Below are 22,389 nucleotides of genomic sequence, written 5' to 3'. Positions count from 1 at the left end.
AGAGGAAGATTGAGAGTAAACTAAGCAGTCAAAAGGTTGCATTTTGTTTTCTCTTTCTCTATCCAGATTCCGAGCGGAGGGCTCACTGAAATCTGCCGAAAACCTGTATCCCCTGGACATATCACATCTATAACTGACTGGCTGGTTTCTATTGGCCTGCCTATGTATTCTAGCTCACTCACAGAAGCAGGATTCACCACGTTGAGCAAAGTGCCTTCTCTGTCACAAACTTGCCTTCAAGAAGCTGGCATCACAGAGGAGAGGCACATAAACAAGCTCCTGGCAGCAGCAAGACTCTTCAAACCCCTCAGTCCAGAGGCAATTTAACATGCTCTGGAATGTGGCACTGTCTGAGACCCCGCTGCTTCTTACTGCACCAGTTTTGCTCTAATTTCTCCACACAGCAAATGGGATCAAGCAAGTGGATCCCAGGGATAGGCAAATAAACTCCTCAGAGGATCGTCCTTTTTTCTGCCTTTAGCAACTAAAGGAGAAAAGAAGCAACCGCCAGGTAACAGAAGTGTGGTACTTCCTTAATCCTCAGCAACAAAGTATTTTTAGTTCTGAAAGTGCACAGGGCTAGCCTGTGGTTAGACAGCACCCCCGGTGACCGTTAAGCTAAAGGGGCCCTTGCACACTCTCCACAAGATTGTGACAGCTACACCTGCTGTCAGCCCTGTTTCTGTTGCAAGGTCTCTATGAATAGAAGGCCCTCTGTAATGCTGGGTCCCAGTTACCTAGAGTCAGCCCTGAAAGCCACATACAAGCCAAGGTGCAGCTCACCAGCAAAAGCTGTTTAGCAAATCATCTTGGTTTTTTTGTTTGCTTGTTTTGTTGGTTTTAGCAATCAAATGCTAAATACATACCCTTGTTTGTCATCCTCTCTTGTGCTTGGTATAGTTCCTATAGACCATAGAGCCTTTAGCTAAGCCAGAATAATGGAGTGGAATTAGTTTACAATATTGACCATTTCTGTTGTTCCAGTACAACTAACCTAATAGAGTCCAAAACTCCTTTTGTGTATAGAATTGGGGTCATTTTTGTAACTGCTTTCTCGCAACCAGCTTTTTTTTATTTGCCTTAAAATCAGATTGCCAGCAGTTATCTAGTGTTCACTTATCTGTATCCAACCTTGCTTCATTCTGTCGTCGTTCCATGGCACTTAGGGTGATTTTCAGTTAAAGTAACTTCTGTAAATTGTCTCGTAACATCTTCTGTTTGTAGAGGTGCTTTTGCAAATGCAGAGTTTCCATTGTCAGGCTAACTGTTCACAGCAGTCTGCATTTGCTGCTGTTATTAAAATATTCAAAGTTATCTTGCCTTGTATATATGTAACTGCTTTTCATTTTAATCATATTTTTATGTACTGTGTTATACTGTCAATCATTATACTGCAGCTTTGACTTGGTATCCTGACCATATCAATTCAAAACATTGTTTTTTTCAAATGAAAGATTGCCCTGGGGAAATAAAATGCACCGAAGAAGCAAACTGTGTCCCATAGAAAGTATCAGAGCAGTAATTTCACTGCCTGGGGGGGAAAAAACCTCAGTGTCTTATGAATTATGCTGTCATTTTACAAAACTTGATGTCCCCCAGTATCGAGTGTTTGAAATATCTTCTCTTCCGAAGAAAGTGTCATTCTGGAATGCTGGACAAACCATTTTTTGTCCATAAAATAATGATCCTATTTTCTGTCTAACCCACTGTAAAATCTCCCATTCACAGCTGTGGATACTAACAGATTTTATTTTTGTACATGGGCACTCATTTTATATACCAAATACAGATCACCATGAATAGTATTAACTAGATTTTTTTTCTTTGGTGTCTATATCCTATGTACTTTTCTTTAACTTACAGTAGTGGAAACTCTTCATTGTAGACAGAGTAGGCTTTCCTTTGGCAGGTGAATTGAAAGATGCAGTCTAGTGATCTGAGCACAGGCCTAGAAATCTGATTCTATTGCCAGCCCTGCCACTAGCTTGCCAAGTGAATTCAGGCAAGTCACTTCCCCTCTCTGAGACTCTATTATTCCACTCATAAAATGAGGATAATGATGCTTACTCATCCTGATAAAGTGCATTCAGGTTGGTGAATGAAGTGCTGAAAGTGCACTATTATTATTGCCTACCCTAAATCGGGTATGCAGTAAATTTTACCTACAGTGATAATCTAGCTCTGAGTGTAATATTAGGTGTCAGTTTTATTTACCTAATTTCAGTTGTCACCAGCCTCTGTTATTTTTATCACCTCTGCCCTAAATTCTGCCATCAGAATTAAAGACACCAATGTGTATAGCATAACTAATTCACTTATTCATATCATCTGAAATTGTTCTGGATCCAGAGCTCCTCTGGATTTTGTCTAAAACCTTATTAGTGCTTTTCTCTGGGAACTGGAGAACTAGTAAGCTCTAGTGTGACAGCATCAGGGAATGTGTGACATAACTGAATGTTTTGCACAGGTGGCTAAACTCTTACAAAAGAACAAAATGCTTATAGTATGGGCCTTGGTTGTTATAGCAATGATTTGACTGTCATCCCTCTCTAAGGCTTAAAGGGAAGCCTACAGAAAGCAGTAGCTGGAAGGAGTGCTGAGACATCCACTGATAGCTGGGGTCACCAATGATTAAAAGTAAGCAGACTGCAGAATACCCATTAGCAGTTCAGAAGGCTAAGGGACTGCTTACTATGCACAGTTTGAGTATGAAGCATTGTCTGATACAAAAGGAAAACAACTTTTGCTCATTGTGGGGAAAAAGAAGTCATATAATTTAAAAAATCCCTCACCTTCATTTTTTCCCCAACCTGATTAATAACAGAAGGAGAGTCACAGCAGAGAAGGAAACAATCTGGATTTCTGAAGCTCTCCATGTCCCAAACACTCATTGTAATTCCTGTGCCTTTTGAATGATTTAATAGCACGGAGAAATCAAAACACACCTATCAGGACTTTGCCATGAGGAGGCCATTCTGACTTGGATTCCTTGAGATTTTTGTTGTTAAAATTGCTCTTTGATCTGTTTTTTAAAGTCTGCCATTCAGTCTTCTTTTGTGTTATATTTTTAGCATATATTTTTATTTTAGAAAAGCCTTACACTGCTCAGTGTGAGCTTCTCCTGCTGGTTTCAGTGCAGTTCAATGGGCAGGTGGGGGATTGCCTGGTGTAACAACAATACCCTATTCTTTACAATTTCCTTTTGAAGTGCAACACTCCAAGCAAAAGTTAGCTCGTTGGCTATTGGGAAGCACAAAAGAAGCCTGCTGATAAAATCCTAATCCGCTCTGCTCAGACAAGTACTGCTCTGTGTCCACTGTGTGCAATTCTAACTTGAAAAGCTATTTAGTAAGGGAAGAAGCATTCCCATAATATTAGCAAGCAACATTACAATTGTACGTCCGATTAATGCCAGTGTATTACCATCTGAGTAGCTAGGATCTACTCTGTGTCCCTGGCCCTGTGCTCTTGTCTGAGACTGGGAGCATGGGAATATGATCAAAGGCATTAAGTATTATATTATTCAGCCCGGTCATTCTCCCTAAGAGCAGCAATAGAGGTCAATTCACCAAGTCACGGCTGTACAGTTGTACTGTATTATTTTTAGAATAAATAATACTTTTGGTCCAAGATACTGTCATCCTTAATTGACGCCCTCTGGGGAAACAAAACTGTCAAGCAAGTTATGTAACAACTAACAATGTTGCACTTTCTGTATATGAAATCAGTATTTAAATAACTTATTTTTCTCCATTTGCTGTTCTTAAATGATGTAAGTAGCTGTAATATACCAGTACCCAATATGTCCTTACAGTTTGCTTCAACCTGAGAAAGCTGTGTATTGTAAAGAAAACAACAACAATATGAATGTGTAAAGATTATTGTGCTCTTTCATTTAGCAAAAAAAGAAAAAAAGTTGACAAAAGGGTTTTCCTGTGTATCAAACCTTGTCTATAATTATGTCATACTGTTCATAGACAAAAAGTAAATACATTTCCTCAGTCTTATGTCTCCTTTTTTTTAACTCTAATATCATGAAAGTGAATGGAATGGAGAGACTGACCGATTGCCTTCAGTTGAAAGAAGCAGCATTCAGTGTTCTCACTGCTGAATTTTTCCTTTTATAGGGTATGTGGTGGTGCTTTCAGGCAACACTTTCAAACGTGGGTGCCTGAAGTCAGACATATATTTTAAAAAAAAACCCAAAAGCAGCCATTTTTCACTGGTGCTGCATCAATTTCACTAAGTGTTCAGGTGTTCAGTGCATTTTAAAATGACGCTACTTTTTTAGGTTCTGTAAACTGCAAGGGTGGACTTTTTTCCAGTATTGGGTGGCCCTTTAAGGGAGTTGAGCTTAGCCCCCATCTGCGACTAATTAGCTGTCTCCCAAGTGATGGGTCTGAGTACGCTATTGGTATTCACACAACCATTCCAGCATGAAGGCAGAGATAACATATACAAGGCTCCATACAAACTAGACAAGAGAGAAAGAAACCCCAGCCCCAGTTTACAAAGATTCTGAAATGCAAAGACAACTGAGACAGATAACACAGAATCCACACAACTGTTGCCAATGCTATGTATGCCTGAATCACTGTCACAAGATGGGCTGGCTCTTTAACGGAGGAGGACTTAGACCCACTTGTGACTAATCAGCTGCCTTCCAGGAGTTGGGTCTGAGGCTGGGACTCAAGTGACAGTCTGCAGTCCACCTGGGCCTTAGATAAAAGGCAAAGAATTAGCTCCCTAGACAGTGATATTTGTAGGGAGCAGGTAGATGCCTCCAGGTCTGGGGAGAGGACTGTCATCAGTTGGATTTATGCTGAATTGTTTTGATTTGGGGAAGTACAGCCTCAGGCTGTTATGGAGGTTGAATGTCAGCAAAGGGCATAGGCATGATGCAGAGTGAGCTGTGACAAGAGGGGAACAGGAAGCAAGAAAAAAGAAGAGTCGACAGGTGCTGACCCAGGATGCTAGAAAGCAGGTGGAGAAGAATCAGTCAGGAGAAATGGGAAAGGGAGATGTTTCAGAAAAGCTTGGTTGTGAGGACATGCTTCAGGCTTATTCAAACAAATCCTTTGGTTCCTCTATTAAATGCAATCTGGTTAATTTGAAGCAAAGTGTAAACCAATCAGAAATTTGATTTCTATCAGATTAAGATATACTTGCATCATTTTAAAAAGTCAGTTCTACATATAGTAACAACAGGACTGAATAGCACTGTTATTCTGGAATGCTATTTAAGTATTTTACTGCTGCCTGGCTACTGTGATAGACCCACGCCAGTTGGGAACAGCAGAGTAGTAGAAGGGAGATATACTGGTCACTGGATAAGCAGTTTTCTGTTCTCTGAGTGACCAGAGCAGGGGCTGCTCCAGGCTAATGAGAACTGGGAGCAAGTACGCATGAAGCTGAGAGTGAGTACGCATACTGCTGAAGGACTGAGAAGTACAAGTGTTATCAGACATCAGGAGGAAGGCCCGGTGGTGAGGACAAAGGTGTTGGGAGGAGACCATGGGGAAGTAGACCATGGGAGTTGTAGCTGTGTCACAACTATACCAGGAAGTAGTCTAGTCAGCTGCAGTCCACAGGGCCCTGGGCTGGAACCTGGAGTAGAGGGTGGGCCTGGGTTCCCCCCAAACCTCCCAACTCCTGATCAAACACAGGAGGAATTGACCTGGACTGCGGCTTCTACTAGAAGGGAAGGTCTCTGAGCTGTTCCCCGACCCACAGGGGCAATCTGTGAGGCAAGCAAATCCGCCAATAAGCGCAGGACCCACCAAGGTAGAGGAGGAACTTTGTCACACTACATTATTTCCAGTCCAAACAATGGATCATGCTTAATTACTTGATAGTACACGGACTTCACAATGGGTATGAAATTAGCATGCATCTGTCCCCCATGGTGTTCTATTCTCTATCATGCTCATAGCACCCAAAAGTGTGTTAGTAGCTTCATACAACAAATAAAAACGTGGGGCCTAATTCAAGATACACACTGCATTGTGTCCACAGTCCCTTCCCTAAAGGGCACTCAGTGTGTTAAGATTAATGGTCACTTGTATCTCTTGGATCCAATAATGAACAAAACACCCAGGATAGATCGTGGTTTCAGGTAGCCTTCACTGGCCAGCATTTTTTTTCAATCAGGAGGTGAAGTAAGGAAGAATTATGGCTTGGATTTGACCCTGACAGTTGATTTGTAACTCCTGCTTAAGCAAAGCTCCTCATCACAACCGTTTAGCCTTAGTAATGTAGTACATAAACATCAGTAGTGTAGAAGTAAATTGCCAAACATGATTGTTTTATTTTTCTTCCTGTTAGTTTGTTTCAATTCTGTTCAATACCTGCTGTGCATGTGCACTAGAGGGCACTGCATGGCTGGCTAGAAGTAAGAGATTGACCATCCTCCCGGGATTGCAACTGGCTCTGATGCAGGCTGTTTCCAAGAAGCACTTGATAAACAAAACAAATAAAAAGAGAACAACATGCACAGCCAGAGTGCTTGCCAGTCCTGCATCTGAAAGGAGTAACACCGCCCTTGCAAGACTGCTGCAGTCCCTGGTCACTTAGGGAGCAGATGAAACACCCAGCCTATATGTTTTCTGCTTAACTTTTTTCTAATGCTGTTGATCCACCCTACACCAAGCATCTGGCATCTGCAGCAGAAAGAAAGAAAACAACTCCTCCCACTAGTTCCCCTATAAGAGGAAATTCACTCTGTGTGGCGGATCCACACAAGGCTGAGCCAGTGTTAAGTGGTTTGCACTGATATACTATTCCATCAGAATTGCATTATGGAACCAATATCAGGTGCTCTTTGATTGGGATGCCAATCCACCACAACCATCATCAGGAGAGACTGGTGTCTGAGGGAAAGGGTAGTTGAGCCTTCTGGGCCATTCCTTTCTTGGCCGTTGTGCAGGGACTGAAAGTAAGCGAGCCAATGGTGATGTGGCCCTGTTCCTAGGAACTGTAAGCATCCATTTTATCCCCTCTTGGCCACTGAAAAGCTATCAGATGATCATAGCCTCTGGTGTTGGGCAGATCAACACCTTGTGTTTCTGCCAACACAGCTTCCCTTTCCGGCCTCAACTAGTGACATCACTAACAGTTACAGCAACTGCTGCATTATGTTGCAGCCCATTTGTAACTAGGTCAAGCTGAATAGCACATATCTAGCTGCATAGGCTATCAACTCACCATCCGATTAAAAGTGCTAACACTGCTCTACAATGCATTTCATTGGCTACTAACACAGGTATTTGGTGTCTGTTTTTCCAGGTCCAGGCATGGGAGCTGCAATTGTCCAGCACATGACTGACCTCAGCTAGATGTTACGCTATGTTTGAACTTGTTTCCCTGCTCCATCTGTGAAGCAGTGGCTGAATATTCGAGTTTTACGTTGGCTAGCTAAATCCGTCAGAAAATGATGTTTCTATTGTTGTGGCAGTGGAGTGGTTAAATGATTACTGGGAGATGTCTTACAAGTAATTAATTAGTACCTTTTTAGTTCTTGGTTTTAAATTTGTGGTTTGGACATAATTCTCCATTCTCAATGGAACAGGCCCACAGAGCCTCAAGGTAGTGGCACCAGCAGAGAAATGTTTTCTCCCTACAATGCGTTAATTTTAGGCTCATTATGCAAACCCATTCAGTTTGGATAAAACTCCAGGAGTGCCTTTGCTTTGTCCATGGACGTTAGCAAGGTTAGGTCCAAGACACTGCCTCATATTAGCCTTTTGCATAAAGATGGAGGCAGCTGGATTTTTTTCCATAATCCTAGGTTATGTGATTTGCAATTGGTCCTCTCTGGGTCTTAATGTTTGTTAGTATTTAGGCCACAGATTTTTGGGCAGGTTATGGCCTCGTTTGCTTTGGCCTGTGTGGTATTCCCAGCTCATTTAATCAACTGTTCAATTGGGACTGGCACAGCAAGCCATACTTACAATATTTGCTGCATTTGACGGAGTTTTTCTATCTGGAAATCTATGGCACATAAATTCCTTCAGTAGGGTTTATTTTTACATTTGGAGTAGCGTGGTTTTTGAAGGGCCCGAGAATGGTGTTAAGGACTTTAGATACTTAAATAACCCCCCATTTACTTGGCTGCTTTATCAAAGTTGTCTAACCAGAGGAAATGGGTGTAGTACAGCTCTCTCTCGAATCATTAAATATGTCCTCTTTTCAGGGATACTTTTCATGGATACTGGAACCAGGTTGTTACTTGGGGTTAGTTGCTGCCTTTGTAGATTCGCTGGTCCATTGCCTTGTGAGTCAACATGATTATGAATTTGGGAAAGCTGGGTTTGGCAGTTGCCTTTTAATAGTGCCGTACAAATGTGACAGTAACTTATCTTTTGGCATAGAAGAGAAGTTGTGGCAGCACTTCAGCGTGTTCGCCACTCAAATTTCAGTAGCACAGCTGGTAAAGCTGTGCTTTGGGAATACAATGAGCCTTAATGGGCCTCCCTTCCATGAGGATTCATGAAAATTAGCATTAAAAGTAACATGGCAATCTATCCTGAGTCAAGGGCAGCGTGGTGCTGCTCCTCCCCAGGAGCAGAGCAGAGTACAAGCTGTAACTCTGAAAGTCACTTATTTCACACTCTGGTTCCTCTTTTACACTACGAGTTTAGGTCGAATTTAGCAGCATTAGATTGATTTAACCCTGCACCCATCCACATGACGAAGCCATTGTGGTCAACTTAAAGGGCTCTTAAAATAGATTTCTGTACTCCTCCCCGATGAGGGGATTAGCGCTGAAATCGACCTTGCTGGGTCGAATTTGAGGTAGTGTGGACGCAATTCGACGGTATTGGCCTCCAGGAGCTATTCCAGAGTGCTCCATTGTGACCACTCTGGACAGCACTCTCAACTCAGATTCACTGGCCAGGTAGACAGGAAAAGCCCCGCGAACTTTTGAATTTCATTTCCTGTTTGGCCACTGTGGCGAGCTGATCAGCACAGTTGACCATCCAGAGCTCATCAGCAGAGGTGACCATGGAGTCCCAGAATCGCAAAAGAGCTCCAGCATGGACCAAACAGGAAGTACTGGATCTGATCACTGTATGGGGAGATGAATCCATGCTATCAGAACTCCGTTCTAAAAGATGAAATGCCAAAACATTTGAAAAAAATCTCCAAGGGCATGAAGGACAGAGGCTATAACAGGGACCCGCAGCAGTGCCATGTGAAACTTAAGGAGCTGAGGCAAGCCTACCAGAGAGGCAAACGGCCACGCCGGGTCAGAGCCCCAGACATGCTGCTTCTATGATGAGCTACATGCCAGTCTAGGGGGTGCCTCTATAACTACCCCAGCCCTGTGTGTGGACTCAGTCAATGGATTCTCACGCAACAGGGATGCAGATTTTGGGGATGAGGAAGATAGCGCACAGCAAGCAAGTGGAGAAACCATTTTCCCCGACAGCCAGGAACTGTTTATCACCCTGGAGCCAGTACCCTCCCAACCCACCAAAGGCGGGCTCCCGGACCTAGAAGGCGGAGAAGGGACCTCTGGTGAGTGTACCGTTGTAAATATTGTACATGGTTTAAAAGCAAGCATGATTAATTTGCCCTGAAGACTTGGGCTGCATTCGCAGTCAGTACAGCTACTGGAAAAGTCTGTTAACGTGTGTGGGGATGGAGTGTAAATCCTCCAGGGACATCTCAATGAAGCTCTCCTGGATGTACTCCCAAAGCCTTTGCAAAAGGTTTCGGGGGAGGGCAATCTTATTCCATCCTCCATTATCACGTCAGGTCAGTAGCACGTAGCCTGGAATCATTGCACAACAAAGCATGGCAGCGTATGGTCCCAGTGTTTGCTGGCATTCAAGCAACATCTGTTCTTTATCTCTCTGTGTTATTCTGAGGAGAGTGATATCATTCATGGTCACCTGGTTGAAATAGGGGAATTTTATTAAGGGGACATTCAGAGGTGGCTGTTCCTGCTGGGCCATTTGCCTGTGGCTGAACAGAAATCATCCCCGCTGTGCACCACATGAAGGGGGTGAAGCGATCATCCCAGAGAATAGGGTGGGTGTGTGTGTGTGGGGGGGGGTAGTTGGGTTTGTGCTGCACGTTAACCTGAAAACTGTAACCCCTCCTTTTAAATGGCCAACCCAATGGTTGCTTGGTATGGGACATGAGGGTGCTGCTGTTTGAAACCATTCCCACATGTTACGAAGGTTAAAGAAGCCAAAAGATGGTGGCTTACCATGTCTGCCTGCAAGCTGAATTCTGTTGCCCACCAACCCTGTGTGTGTGATCGCTCACACTAAACCGCCAGGCCCTCAATATAAGAGGCAAAATGCAACCTTGTAAAGAAAGCACATGTGCTATGTAATGTTAACAGCTTGGTTTACCATGAAAGAGTCTACCCATTGTTCTCTAAAATGTGTCTTTTAAATACTACTCTCCCTTTTTTTTTTCCTTCTACAGCTGCAAAAGTTTCAACGCTCCCCATATCATTTCCATCCCAGAGGCTAGCAAAGATTAGAAGGCCAAAAAAACGCACGCGCGATGAAATGTTCTGTGAGCTCATGCAGTCCTCCCACACCGAAAGAGCCCAGCAGAATGCATGGAGGAAGACAATGTCAGAGTGCAGGAAAGCACAAAATGAATGTGAGGACAGGTGGCGGGAGCAAGAGGAAAGGTGGCGGGATCAAGATGATAGTTGTTGTCACTGTGATGAAAGGAGGCAGGAAGCAATGCTCAGGCTACTGGAGGATCAAACTGATATTCTCCAGCGTATTGTTGAGGTGCAGAATAGGCAGCAGGAGCACAGACCACTGCTGCAGCCCCTCTGTAACCAAACGCCCTCCTCCCCAAGTTCCATAGCCTCCTCACCCAGACACCCAAGAACGCGGTGGGGGGGCCTTCAGGCACCCAACCACTCTACCTCAGAGGACTGCCCAAGCAACAGAAAGCTGGCATTCAATAAATAAGTTTTGAAGTGCAGTGTGGCCTTGGTCCCCTCCTCTATCACCCCACCCGGTGCTTCCCTTCTCCCCCACCCTGCCCGGGCTACCTTGGCAGTTATCCCCCCATTTGTGTGACAAATTAATAAAGAATGCATGAATTTGAAACACCAATTACTTAATTGCCTCTGCAAGCGGTGATCAAAGGGGGGAGGGAGGGCAGTTGGTTTACAGAGAAGTAGAGTGAACTGAAGGGGGCAGGTTTTCATCAAGGAGAAACAAACAGAACTTTCACACCGTAATCTGACTGTAATGAAAGTGGTTTTCAAAGCTTCTCTGATGCCCAGCACTTCCTGCTGCGCTCTTCTAACCTCCCTGGTGTCTGGCTGTGCATAATCAGTGGCCAGGCGATTTGCCTCAACCTACCACCCCACCATAAACGTCTTCCCCCTTACTCTCACAGAGATTGTGGAGCACACAGCAATAATGATGGGAATATTGGTTTCGCTGAGGTCTAACTGAGTCAGTAAACTGCATCAGCACGCTTTTAAACATCCAAAGGCACATTCTACCACCATTCTGCACTTGCTCATCCTATAGTAGAACAGCTCCTGACTACTGTCCAGGATGCCTGTGTATGGCTTCATGAGCCATGGTATTAAGGGGTAGGCTGGGTCCCCAAGGTTAACTATAGGCATTCAACATCCCCAGTGGTTATTTTCTGGTCTGGAAAGTAAGTTCCTTTCTCCAGCTGTTCAAACAGACCAGAGTTCCTGAAGATGCGAGCATCGTGTACCTTTCCCAGCCATCCCACGTTGATGAAACGTCCCTTGTGATCCACCAGTACTTGCAGCACCATTGAAAAGTACCCCTTTCGGTTTATGTAGTGGCTGCCTTGGTGGTCCAGTTCCAAGATAGGGATATGCGTTCCGTCTATCGCCCCACCACAGTTAGGGAATCCCATTGCAGCAAAGCCATCCACTGTGACCTGCACATTTCCCAGAGTCACTACCCTTGATAGCAATAGCTCCATGATCGCGTTGGTTACTTGGATCACAGCAGCCCCCGCAGTAGATTTGCCCACTCCGAATTGATTTCCGACTGACTGGTAGCTGTCTGGCGTTGCAAGCTTCCAGAGGGCTATCACAACTCACTTGTGAACTGTGAGGGCTGCTCTCATCCTGGTATGCTTGCGCTTCAGGGCCGGGGAAAGCAAGTCACAAAGTTCCATGACAGTTCCCCTACGCATGCGAAAGTTTCGCAGCCACTGAGACTCGTCCCAGACCTGCAACACTATGCGGTCCCATCAGTCCTTGCTTGTTTCCCAGGCCCAGAATCGGCATTCCATGGCATGAGCCTGCTCCATTGCCACCAGGATGGCCAAACTGCTGGGTCCTGTGCTTTGAGAGAAGTCTGTGTCCATGTCCTCATCACTCTCATCACTGCGCTGCCATCGCCTCCTCGCCTGCTTTTGCAGGTTCTGGTGCTGCATACACTGTGCGTGTTGTTGACAGTGCGCATAACTGCTGCGGCAATCTGAACGGGCTCCATGCTTGCTGTAGTATGGCATCTGTATGGAAAAAAGGCCCAAAACGATTCTCAGCCATTGCTCTCACTGAGGGAGGGGCGACTGACGCCATAGCTTACAGAGTTGGTTTACTGTACTGTTCCCACAGTCTCTGCCACCCATTGGAATTCTGGGTTGTGCTCCCAATGCCTGATGGGGCAAAAACATTGTCAAGAGTGGTTTTGGGGAGATGTAGTCATACACACACACGATGAAAGCAACAGAAAAAAATAGTTTCTCGCTTTTTTTCCTGGGTTATCCATGCAGGCGACATACCATGGCAAGCATGGCGCTCGCTCAGCTCACTGTCACCGTATGTCTCCTGGGAGCTGCTGGCAGATGCGCTACTGCAGTGCTACACAGCAGCATCCCCTCGCCTTGCCCTGCGGACAGCGGACGGTACACTATGACTGCTAGCCATCGTTGTTGTCCCGTGGGTGCTCCTGGCCGACCTTGGTGAGGTTGTGGGGGGGGGGTGCATGGACAAAAATGGGACTGATGCCAGGTCATTCTAAGTTTTGTCTCATGGAGATTCAGTCCTGCCTGGAATAGCATGCCAGCTAGAGGCTTCTGCCTCAGGCTGCGCTCCCAGTTGGCAGCACCGTGCGGTCGCGCCTACCCCTTGCTCCCATGGCTCATGAAGCCTGGACAGTAGTAAGAAGCAGTTCAAAAATATAGGCTGAGCAAGTGCAGAATGGTGGTTCACTCTATGTCCCTGTAAGCCAACCGCCCTCCCCTCCCCCCTTTGATCTCCGCTTGCAGAGGCAATAAAGTCATTGTTGTTTCAAGGTCATGCATTCTTTATTAATTCATCATACAAATGGAGGGATAACTGCCAAGGTAGCCCGGGAGGGGTGGGGGAGGAGGGAAGCACAGGGGTGGGGTAGTTGTAGGGGCACCCCCTAGAATGGCATGCAGCTCATCATAGAAGCGGCATGTCTGGGGCTCTGACCCGGAGCAGCCGTTTGCCTCTCTGGTTCTTTGGTAGGCTTGCCTGATATTCCAGGCAGAACTGAATCTCCATTAGATTAAACTTAAAGAAGGGCATGACCTGGTGTCACTCTCATTTATGTCCAGGCGCCCCCGAGCGACCTCACCGAGGCTGGCCAGGAGGAACCAGAAGACAGCAGCAGATGGTACAATAAGGCTGCTAACTGTCTTCGCTAACCTGCAAAGGCAAGGAGCTGTTGCTGTGTAGCACTGCAGTACCATGTCTGCCAGCAGCACTCAGGAGACGTATGGTGACAGTGAGTTGAGTGGGCTCCATGCTTGCTGTGGTATGTCGTCTGCACGGGTAACCCAGGAAAAAAGGCACGAAAGATTTTTTTGCCATTGCTTTCACCGAGGAAGGGTGGGGGGTGCCTGACGACATGTACCCAGAACCACCCATGACATCAGGCATTGGGAGCTCAACCCAGAATTCCAATGGGCAGCGGAGACTGCGGGAACTGTGGGATAGCTACCACGGTGCAACGCTCCGAAAGTCAATGCTAGCCTCGGTAATGTGGACACACTCCGCTGACATAATGGTCTTAAGTGGGGACACACACAATCGACTGTATCAAATCGATTTCTAAAAAAATCGACATATTAAATCGACTTAATTTCGTAGTGTAGACATACCCTTACTCCAGAAAGGAAGCCAATCAGTGCTCCGCTCCTCTCTGCCGACCGCCCTGCCTGCTGATTAGTGCTCTGCCGCTCTGCTCCAATCCGATCCTCCCTGACAGCTGCCCTTCTGTGGCCGATCACTGCACCTCTCCACCGGCCACCTTGTCAGCTGCCCTGCCAGTTGATCGCTGATCTGCCAGGATATCTTCAGGTTCTGCCACTTAATAGAGCTCTCAGTAATTTCAGCTGTTAGTGGAAGAGCCTCACTGCAGGTGCACACTGGGCAGTTTCTTACATCAAAGACCCTGTTCTAGGGCATGTCTAATGGTTAGACCTAGGTTTCAATGATTTCAGCTCTGCAGTGGGTAACAAGACTCTCAAGTGAGTCTTAATCAGCTCTGTTATTACACCATAAAGAAAGGAAGGATTAAATGGTGTCTGGGGCCTTTATGCAGGACCCACATACAAATATCTGGCCCCACTCAACTCACTGGGCTTTGGAACCCATGTCCCCTGCCTAGTGAGTGCCATTTAGTTGAGGGTGAGTTCCCTCAGTCAGGGTAGGCCAAATACAGTTCTTCGGCCCGGGATTCACACAACAAGGATAACAATCCTTTATTACTCCTGCCTCAATAACAAGGAGAATGGGGATCCAACATGGATCGTGAGTGGGTTTTAGCCCACGAAAGCTTATCCCCAAATAAATTTGTTAGTCTCTAAGGTGCCACAAGTACTCCTCATTCTTTTTGCTGATACAAACTAACACGGCTACCGCTCTGAAGATCTGAATGTGGAGAGAATCAGTGGGGAAGAAGTTAAATATGGAATATTTTCTTTGAACAAACATCATTCTCAGAATAGATATTTCCACACATCTTTTACCAAGACAAACAGCAGAAGTGGGATTTAGTCCTGTCTGATGTTATGGGACTAGCTTGTGCATTTAGGCACAATCCGGAGCAAGCAGAATAACACCAGAAATCAGTGTACCTCAGAGACACGCCCTTGGAAGCACAATTCCTCCTTGCTCCCAGAGGACCCAAAGTCCTGGTGGCCCAGTCTAAATTGTGTCCTATATATCGGATCAGACATACAGCCACAATCTGGAATAAAGATTTAAAAGTACAAAGAGTACTGCATAAGGCATCTGCCAGTTTGAGTATACCATGAAGGTGGATCTGTACCATTGTAACTGAGAGCAGAATTGGGACTAATAACTTGGATGAAATATGCACAGAAATTCAAACCTATTAGTGAACCTTCAAGTAAGGCTATTTAAGAGTGTGTTACCCTAACAAGTTAGCATATTTTCAAACAAACAAATCTTCAAAGTGTCTGAACTGCTGTCACATACACAATGGTGTCTTGATCCTTACCTGTTCTAAAGTTACCTGAAACTACTTGTTAGCACAGTATGATAAAACACATTATTAAAATGATCCACATGGATAGGCCTTGAGTCCTATATTGTGCTTTCTATGGATAACCCAAGTCCCTGTAGACTTGTAGAAAGACAATTTTCTTCACATAGCTGTATTGGCCAAGTACAGGATTGCCATCTACTGGATATAAAAGAAATAAACATAAAATAAGCAGATATTACATAATGAGGACGCTAGGTGGCCTCAGCCTGTGGACTTTTTTCTGTAATCTCTCCCTGCCTCTCCACATCAACCCAAGTACAGCTATGTCCCTTAGAAATGCTGCCTCTTTCATGTATGTGTGTGTATTTGTGTTTTGAGAAGGGGGATTATTACATAAGAGGAAGCCATTGTTGCTGCTGACCCTCTTCAATATTTTCCCCAGGTACTAGGCTATGCAAATATCAGTTTCATAACCAGAAAATAACACTGGCCTGAAAAATAAAATGAGAATATTATCCACTTAGAAATGGAATTACTAGTTAAAAAGCCAGACACATTATCACATTGTCACTTACGAATGAAAATTCCTTAGGCCTGGTGCTTCTGTATTTTTGTGGTCTAATTGACAGTCAGCAAAATGTGTTGTGTAGTCAAATAATATACTAGTCAGAGATGGAATTGCTACTAGTGGAGATAGCAGTGGTGCCAAATGAAAACTAAACACCCCAAGCTCTCCTCCTGTCTAGCTGCACCTGCTTATACAAAGACAAGATTCTCTGTGTTTGAATCTATCAGCATACATTATTAAAAACATGTTAAAAGAACACCCAGGCTACAAAGTCTAGCACTCAAGACTGCTGTGAGGTGGTATAAAGAACGTCATAGCTTAGCTAGCTGGCTGCTGTGTCTTGCTCAGCTGCTCAAAGGTCATAATGATTGCCAGATACGGAGTCAGGAAGGAATTTTTCTCCCTGGTCAGATTGGCAGGGACTGTGGGTTTTTTATTTTGTTTGTTGCCTTTCTCTGCAGCACAGGATGTGGATTGCCTGTTAGGATCATCTAGGTATTTCTCACCTAATCAATCACTTGCCATCAGAGGGACATTGAGCACTGGTGGCTCCTAGGTCTCTCCTGTTCTCTGTCTCACAACAATTTGGCATCCTGAGGACTGAAATGCTTTAGTTTAACTGAAGTCACTGGGCTCAACATTGGGGTGAAATTTAATAGTCTGGGATACACAGGAGGTCAGATTAGATGGTCTGATGGTCCCTTCTGGGCTTAAACTCTATGATTTTATGAAAGTTGAGTCTCTGGGACTGAGCACTGACAGCTGCAACTGAAGTCAATGAAAGCTGTGCTTTGAAGCTGTAAAGTGCTATACAAGTCTAACTAAGCTGAAAAATCAGGCTCCAGGTGTCTCAAACTGGACACTCAAAATTAATGGACACTTTTGACCTTAATTTCTCCTTGCTGCCATTCCCCACCACTATAATGGGGATAATAATAACCCTCACCACACAGGGGTGCAGCAAAGATAAATTAATTAACTTTTATGAAGCACTCACATGCTACCGTGATGAACACTATCGAAAAGCTCATGAGGCAATTAATGGCTATCAAAGCAGGGTTTGAACTGTGTGCAATAAACAAGGCATGGAGCCACACACTGAACAATGAGGAGAAAACAAATTATTGAATAGCTGCTCATTAACTGAGACCCATCCATTCAATTAACTGGGTTCCTGTGGAAAAAATAATGTGTGGGAGGTACTTAAAGACTATCATAATGTATACACTCATGGGGACTGAATTAAGATTGCATATGCTGGGCAGAGTGGGAATAGGGGGGAGGTTTCAGGCACAGCACTCAGTGAAGCAGAGGGATTCTGGAGAAACATTAGGAACAATTCTATTTTCTTTCTTCTAATAAAATACATTTTACACTTTTGGAAAGTAACTCTGTGATTCTTTAGCATTTGTCACATAGCAAAGAGGCCAGTTCCTATAGCTCTGCAAAGAACCTTTCACTGTATCCTATTTACATTAGGTAGTTTCCAGATGAGCCAATATTACATTTTAGGAATCTGTACGTGTTAAGTGTGCAGTCTCATTTTTAGTGCTTTCTGCTACTTCGCTAAATAACTAAGTGCAATATTGTGGCAGATAGATACCCAGGTACTCCTGGATACTTTGCCCTCTTCAGGTATGCACATTTGATTAATTTCATTATAAACGATCACTTCCTTGATGCTGCTCTTGGCTGGTAGTGTCTATTTCACAAAATATTGATTCCCTAAAAGCTCTTTCATATTGTTATTGTTTCACTATAAGTCAGATAATTACTCTGTCAGTCATGCAAATAGCCTGGATGCCAGAAAAATTACTTTGCTATTTCCTGTCATGCTAAAGCCGCTATCAATTTTTTCTGCTCTGAGAAGGATGTGGTTTAGAAACCAGCAGGCTATGAGGGGAAGTAATGTTTCTTCATCTTGTTGTTTTGTTTTGTTTTGTTTTTTTGTTTTTTTTTAACTTGTCCCTTTTATTTGTCTTCCATAATATGATACAGGATTCCTTCACCTAATTATAAGAATTTTTTTTAAATGCTGCCATTTTCACCAGGCAAAAAGGTACTAGTATGTTACAGTGTTTTGTGTGTATTAGTGAGCTGCTCTGAATTAAGAAAGAAAGCTAATATTAAACCATTATTTGTCTGGTACTGCTAGAAAACCTGGCAGATATCTTGTAGTAATTATCCATTCTGGGTTCTAGTAGTATTTATTTAATCATTCTGCACATCCTACTCCTTCCATAGTGCTCTGTATTTTGAAAGACAAATACATGCATACTTCTCCCCTGTCACAGACACAAATTTCTCATCTGCTGTCCTTCTTTACCCCCTGCATTTGCACCAGTGGCCTCATCCCATCTCCTGCTCTCCATTGTGACCACTCTCATCCCCTCCTTTACTGCCCTCTCCTCTGATTTTTCCCCTCACAATCCAAGCATGTGTTAATGTCCCCCACCTTAAAAAAAAACCCACTCACCTCCCCATCCACTGTCTCATCTCCTTTTCATCTCTATGTTCATAGAACATACTGTCTACAATCATTGTCTGGAGTTCCTCCCCAATCTGGCCTTTGCACTACACTGAAACCACTCTTAACAAAGTCTCTAACAACCTTTCCCTCACCAAATCCCTGAACTAGTATTCCATCCTTATACTACCTGACCTGTCCCTGCTTGGAGATAGCAGGTCTTGGTGAGTGGTACATTTGGTCTGACGGCATGTTTGTTTACTGGTTTGTTCTCTGTGTAAGGTATGCATAGTGGAGCCCTAGATCCCTGAGTAAGCAGCTGAGATAGGTCTGTTTGTTGGAGCCTTGGTAAAGCTTTCAAGGCTCTAACACTTGCAGCTTTGATGGGCCTGGCTGCTTGAAATCTCTGAGTGGTTAATTGCTCCTTGGTGGTGAGGGGTGGAGCTAAGGAGCTAAAACATCATTTGCTAGGCAAACTTGAGAGCTGCAAACAGAGACAGCTAGCAGGAGAGTTTCAGAGTTGAGTTGAGACAGGGAGTGTGAGAGCCTTTCCTTCCAGGTTCAGCTGTATGTGTGATTTGAAGATGGCCACCAATGGAACAAGGGTGGTGGTCTACAACTGATGTGCCATGTTTTCTTTGCTGCTGGAAGTCAGAAGGGACTTCCTGGTCATGAACTGCAGGTTGGTGGCTTGTGGTGAAGGAAAATGTTCTTGGATTGGAGGGGCAAGTAGAGCTGCTACTGTGAGTCAGAGAAGCTGAGGAGTTCCTAGACAGCCAGTCTTGGGTAATATCAGTACCCTGGGTCCAAGGAAGAAAGGAACGGGCCGCCAAGGAGTCGGAGAGAGGAAGTCAGAGAGGAGGACTGGCAGTTTGTAAGTGATAAAGTCTGCAGTTAATGCAAGAATTGGGGGAGAGGTAAATAATGAAGAGGACAGATTCACTGATACAGTAAGCTAGGCAAACAGTGTGTGTTTTAATTAAACTAAATGTAAATGTATATATCTAGGAACAAAGAACATCAGCCATACTTACAGGATTGAGGACTCTATTCTAGGAAGCAGTGACTCTGAAAAAGATTTGGGGTTGTGGAGGATAATCAGCTGAAAATGAGCTCCCCGTGTAATGCTGTGACCAAAAGAGCTAATGCTCCACTTCCTGCAGCTCCCATCAGGGCCGCCCAGAGGGGGGCGGGGCAAGTGGGGCAATTTGCCCCAGGCCCCGGGCCCCACAGGGGCCCCTATGAGAGTTTTTCGGGGCCCCTGGAGCGGGGTCCTTCACTTGCTCCGGGGCCCCCGGAAAACTCTCATGGGGCCTGGGCCCCTGGAGCTTCTTCTGCTCCGGGTCTTTGGCGGCGGGGGGTCCTTCCGCCCCGGAGCGGAAGGACCCCCCGCGTCTGCTGAATTACCACCAAAGCGGGGGCCCTCCGCTGCCAAAGACCCCAGGCCCACTGAATCCTCTGGACGGCCCTGGCTCCCATTGGCCAGGAACAGCGAACCTTGGCCACTAGGAGCTGCGGGGGGCCAGGCCTGTGGACAGTCAACGTCAGCAAAATGTCTCGCAGCCCGCAATCACATTACCCTGATGGGCCGCAGGTTGCCCACCACTGCTCTAAGAGCTCACTTTGTTTAGTTTAACTAAGAAAAGGTTAAGGTGTTACTTGATTACTGTCTGTACATTTGTATCTGGGGAGCAAATATTTAATAATGGGCTCTTCAGTCTAGCTGAGAAAGGTATAATATGATCCAGTGGCTGGAAGTTGAAGCTAGACAAATTCATACTGGAAATTTTTTAACAGTGAGAGTAATTAACCATTGGAACAATTTACCAAGGGTTGCAGTGGATTCCCCAATCATGGACCATTTTTAAATTAAGATTGGATGCTTTTCTAAAAGGTATTCTCCAAGAATTATTTTAGAGAAGTTCTGTGGCCTGTGTTATACTCTGCCCCAGCTTTCTGTGGCAGTTCTACATGACTCAGTCCCTGCTCCCCTTCTCTACTCCCTATTTCTGAGTAATCTAATCTGCAAATTTGTCTCCATCTGTCCCAACTGAAATCTCAGCCTATCTCTTGTCTCTGACATCTTGTGAGTATCTAGCCAGCTGCACAAGATCGACATAGCTAAAACAGAGTTCTTAATCTCTCACCTCCCACACCGTTCGTCCCTGTGTTGTTTCTTGATAACTGTGGATAACATCACCACCCTCCCTGTGACTTAGCCCATAATGTGGATGTCATCTCTGACTCAAACCTCCATCTAGGCCTTCACATTCAGGTTATGTCTACATTTTGCAGATTCTTTCAGAATAACATGTCTAAGATACAGCCTTTCCTATCCATCCATGCAATTAATATTCTCATCCAGGCTCTCATCACCTCACATCTCAGTTTCTGAAACATCCTTTTCTCTGATCGTGTCAAATGCAATCTTGCCCTGCTCATATCCATTCAGAATGCTGTGCAAAGATCATAGTCCTAGCCTGTTGCTTTGACCTTGTTACCCCTCTCTTTGCATTCCTCTGCTGGCTCTTACTGGTGACTGGTGTGTTTGGGGCAATTTTTGTAGGACTGAAGAGGAGTCATAGTTTCTGCCTTTGCCCCAATGGGCACTTATAGTTTGCTTCTCAATCCAGAGTTGAAGTGACAAGACATGCTTTTATAGATCATTGTGGCAAAATTCAAGACTTTATCTTCTGACCAAGTGAAAATGATAGTACCTCACACCACTGCTGCAACGCTACCTGAATATCCAACATCACCCATGGATCCAAAAGGATCTCTGGATTACAAATCTGATTAACTATCTGTATATAGGGCTACTCAGTGAGATCTCTCAAACTTCATCTGGTGCAGATTGCAATGGTAATGTGTGGGATATTCCTGCCATGATCAGCACTGTCTTCCTATTCATTTCCAGGTGCAATTAAAGAGAGAGTTTTTAATTCATGAAGTTTTAAAAGCCCTAATTTCCACAGAAACTGTGTCTCTACCTCCCATGTGATACTGCCGTTCTTGAAATTATCTAAGGTGCTCAATGAGGCGACAGAGCATTTTCAGTGAGAGGTCAAGGTACCTTTGGGGAGGCTAAATCAGTTCAGCACTGGGGGCACAAAACTGGCTTGAAGCCATCTTTGTCCTTTCACTCACTGCTATGCCTTCTGTGCTATACCTCTCTGAAGGTGAAGCACAGCAGCACTCTAGTCTAAAACTATACATTGAGAATGTGAGGAGTCAATAAACGACTGGCACCCATCTAATTATTCAAGGGTGACCCAGCCATACAGAATGGGAAAGTAAAATAGAAGCAGCAGAAAAACACAGTAGCTGATTTTGGAGGTTACCACAGGCTAAGGAAAGACTGATCTGGCTGGGTCAGCAGAACACCATTCATCACACAGTTTTCATCCAATGCAAGTTAATACTGGCCCTCATTCATATCCTATATCAAATACCCCATTGAGCACACACTCAAGTGTAGAATGTTTTTAATGATTTTATTAGAAAATAACAGGCTTTTTACTGACCGGCAGAATAAAAGTTTACCCTTTAGAGCATCTGCATATGTGTGTTCCTTGCCATTGTTTTTCTAAAAGCAAGAGACTAAAAGTCCCCCTATAAGTGCCATGTAGTTTTTCCATAAATAAGTCCTGTTGTGATTAAATATGTGTGCATGGGAGTGCTTTCCAAGGTTTGAGCAATCCATCTGGCACAAGTATTTAGCACTATAAGATTTGTTATTGTGGGACAGAACTAAGAGCCAAGGGTTATTTTACTGCATTAGTCGTCAAACAGCAGTGCCACTAATCTTCCATCTAGAGTGGTGTCTAATACACATGTTCAGGATTATTGGACCTTATTTGTTTGAACATTTCATTGTTCCTGACCTGTTTAAA

At 44.5% G+C, this 22,389-nt stretch overlaps 1 protein-coding gene across 6 annotated transcripts in view; it reads left to right on the top strand.

Annotated features, from left to right (window-relative positions):
- The window catches only part of SASH1 (SAM and SH3 domain containing 1), a 270,968-nt gene extending 266,966 nt beyond the window's left edge, over nt 1-4,002 (top strand). For all 6 annotated transcript variants that reach the window (XM_039532949.1, XM_039532948.1, XM_039532952.1 and 3 more), the window contains one exon: nt 67-4,002. In XM_039532949.1, the coding sequence (XP_039388883.1) occupies nt 67-327 (261 nt within the window). In that variant the 3' untranslated portion in view covers nt 328-4,002. The remainder of the gene's footprint in view (nt 1-66) is intronic.
- The last annotated feature ends 18,387 nt before the right edge of the window (nt 4,003-22,389 follow it).

This window comes from Mauremys reevesii, linkage group 3, assembly GCF_016161935.1.
Source record: "Mauremys reevesii isolate NIE-2019 linkage group 3, ASM1616193v1, whole genome shotgun sequence".
Lineage (NCBI taxonomy): Eukaryota > Metazoa > Chordata > Testudines > Geoemydidae > Mauremys > Mauremys reevesii.
Note: the sequence above shows the minus strand (reverse complement) of the source record. Positions and strands in the feature narration are given on the sequence as shown.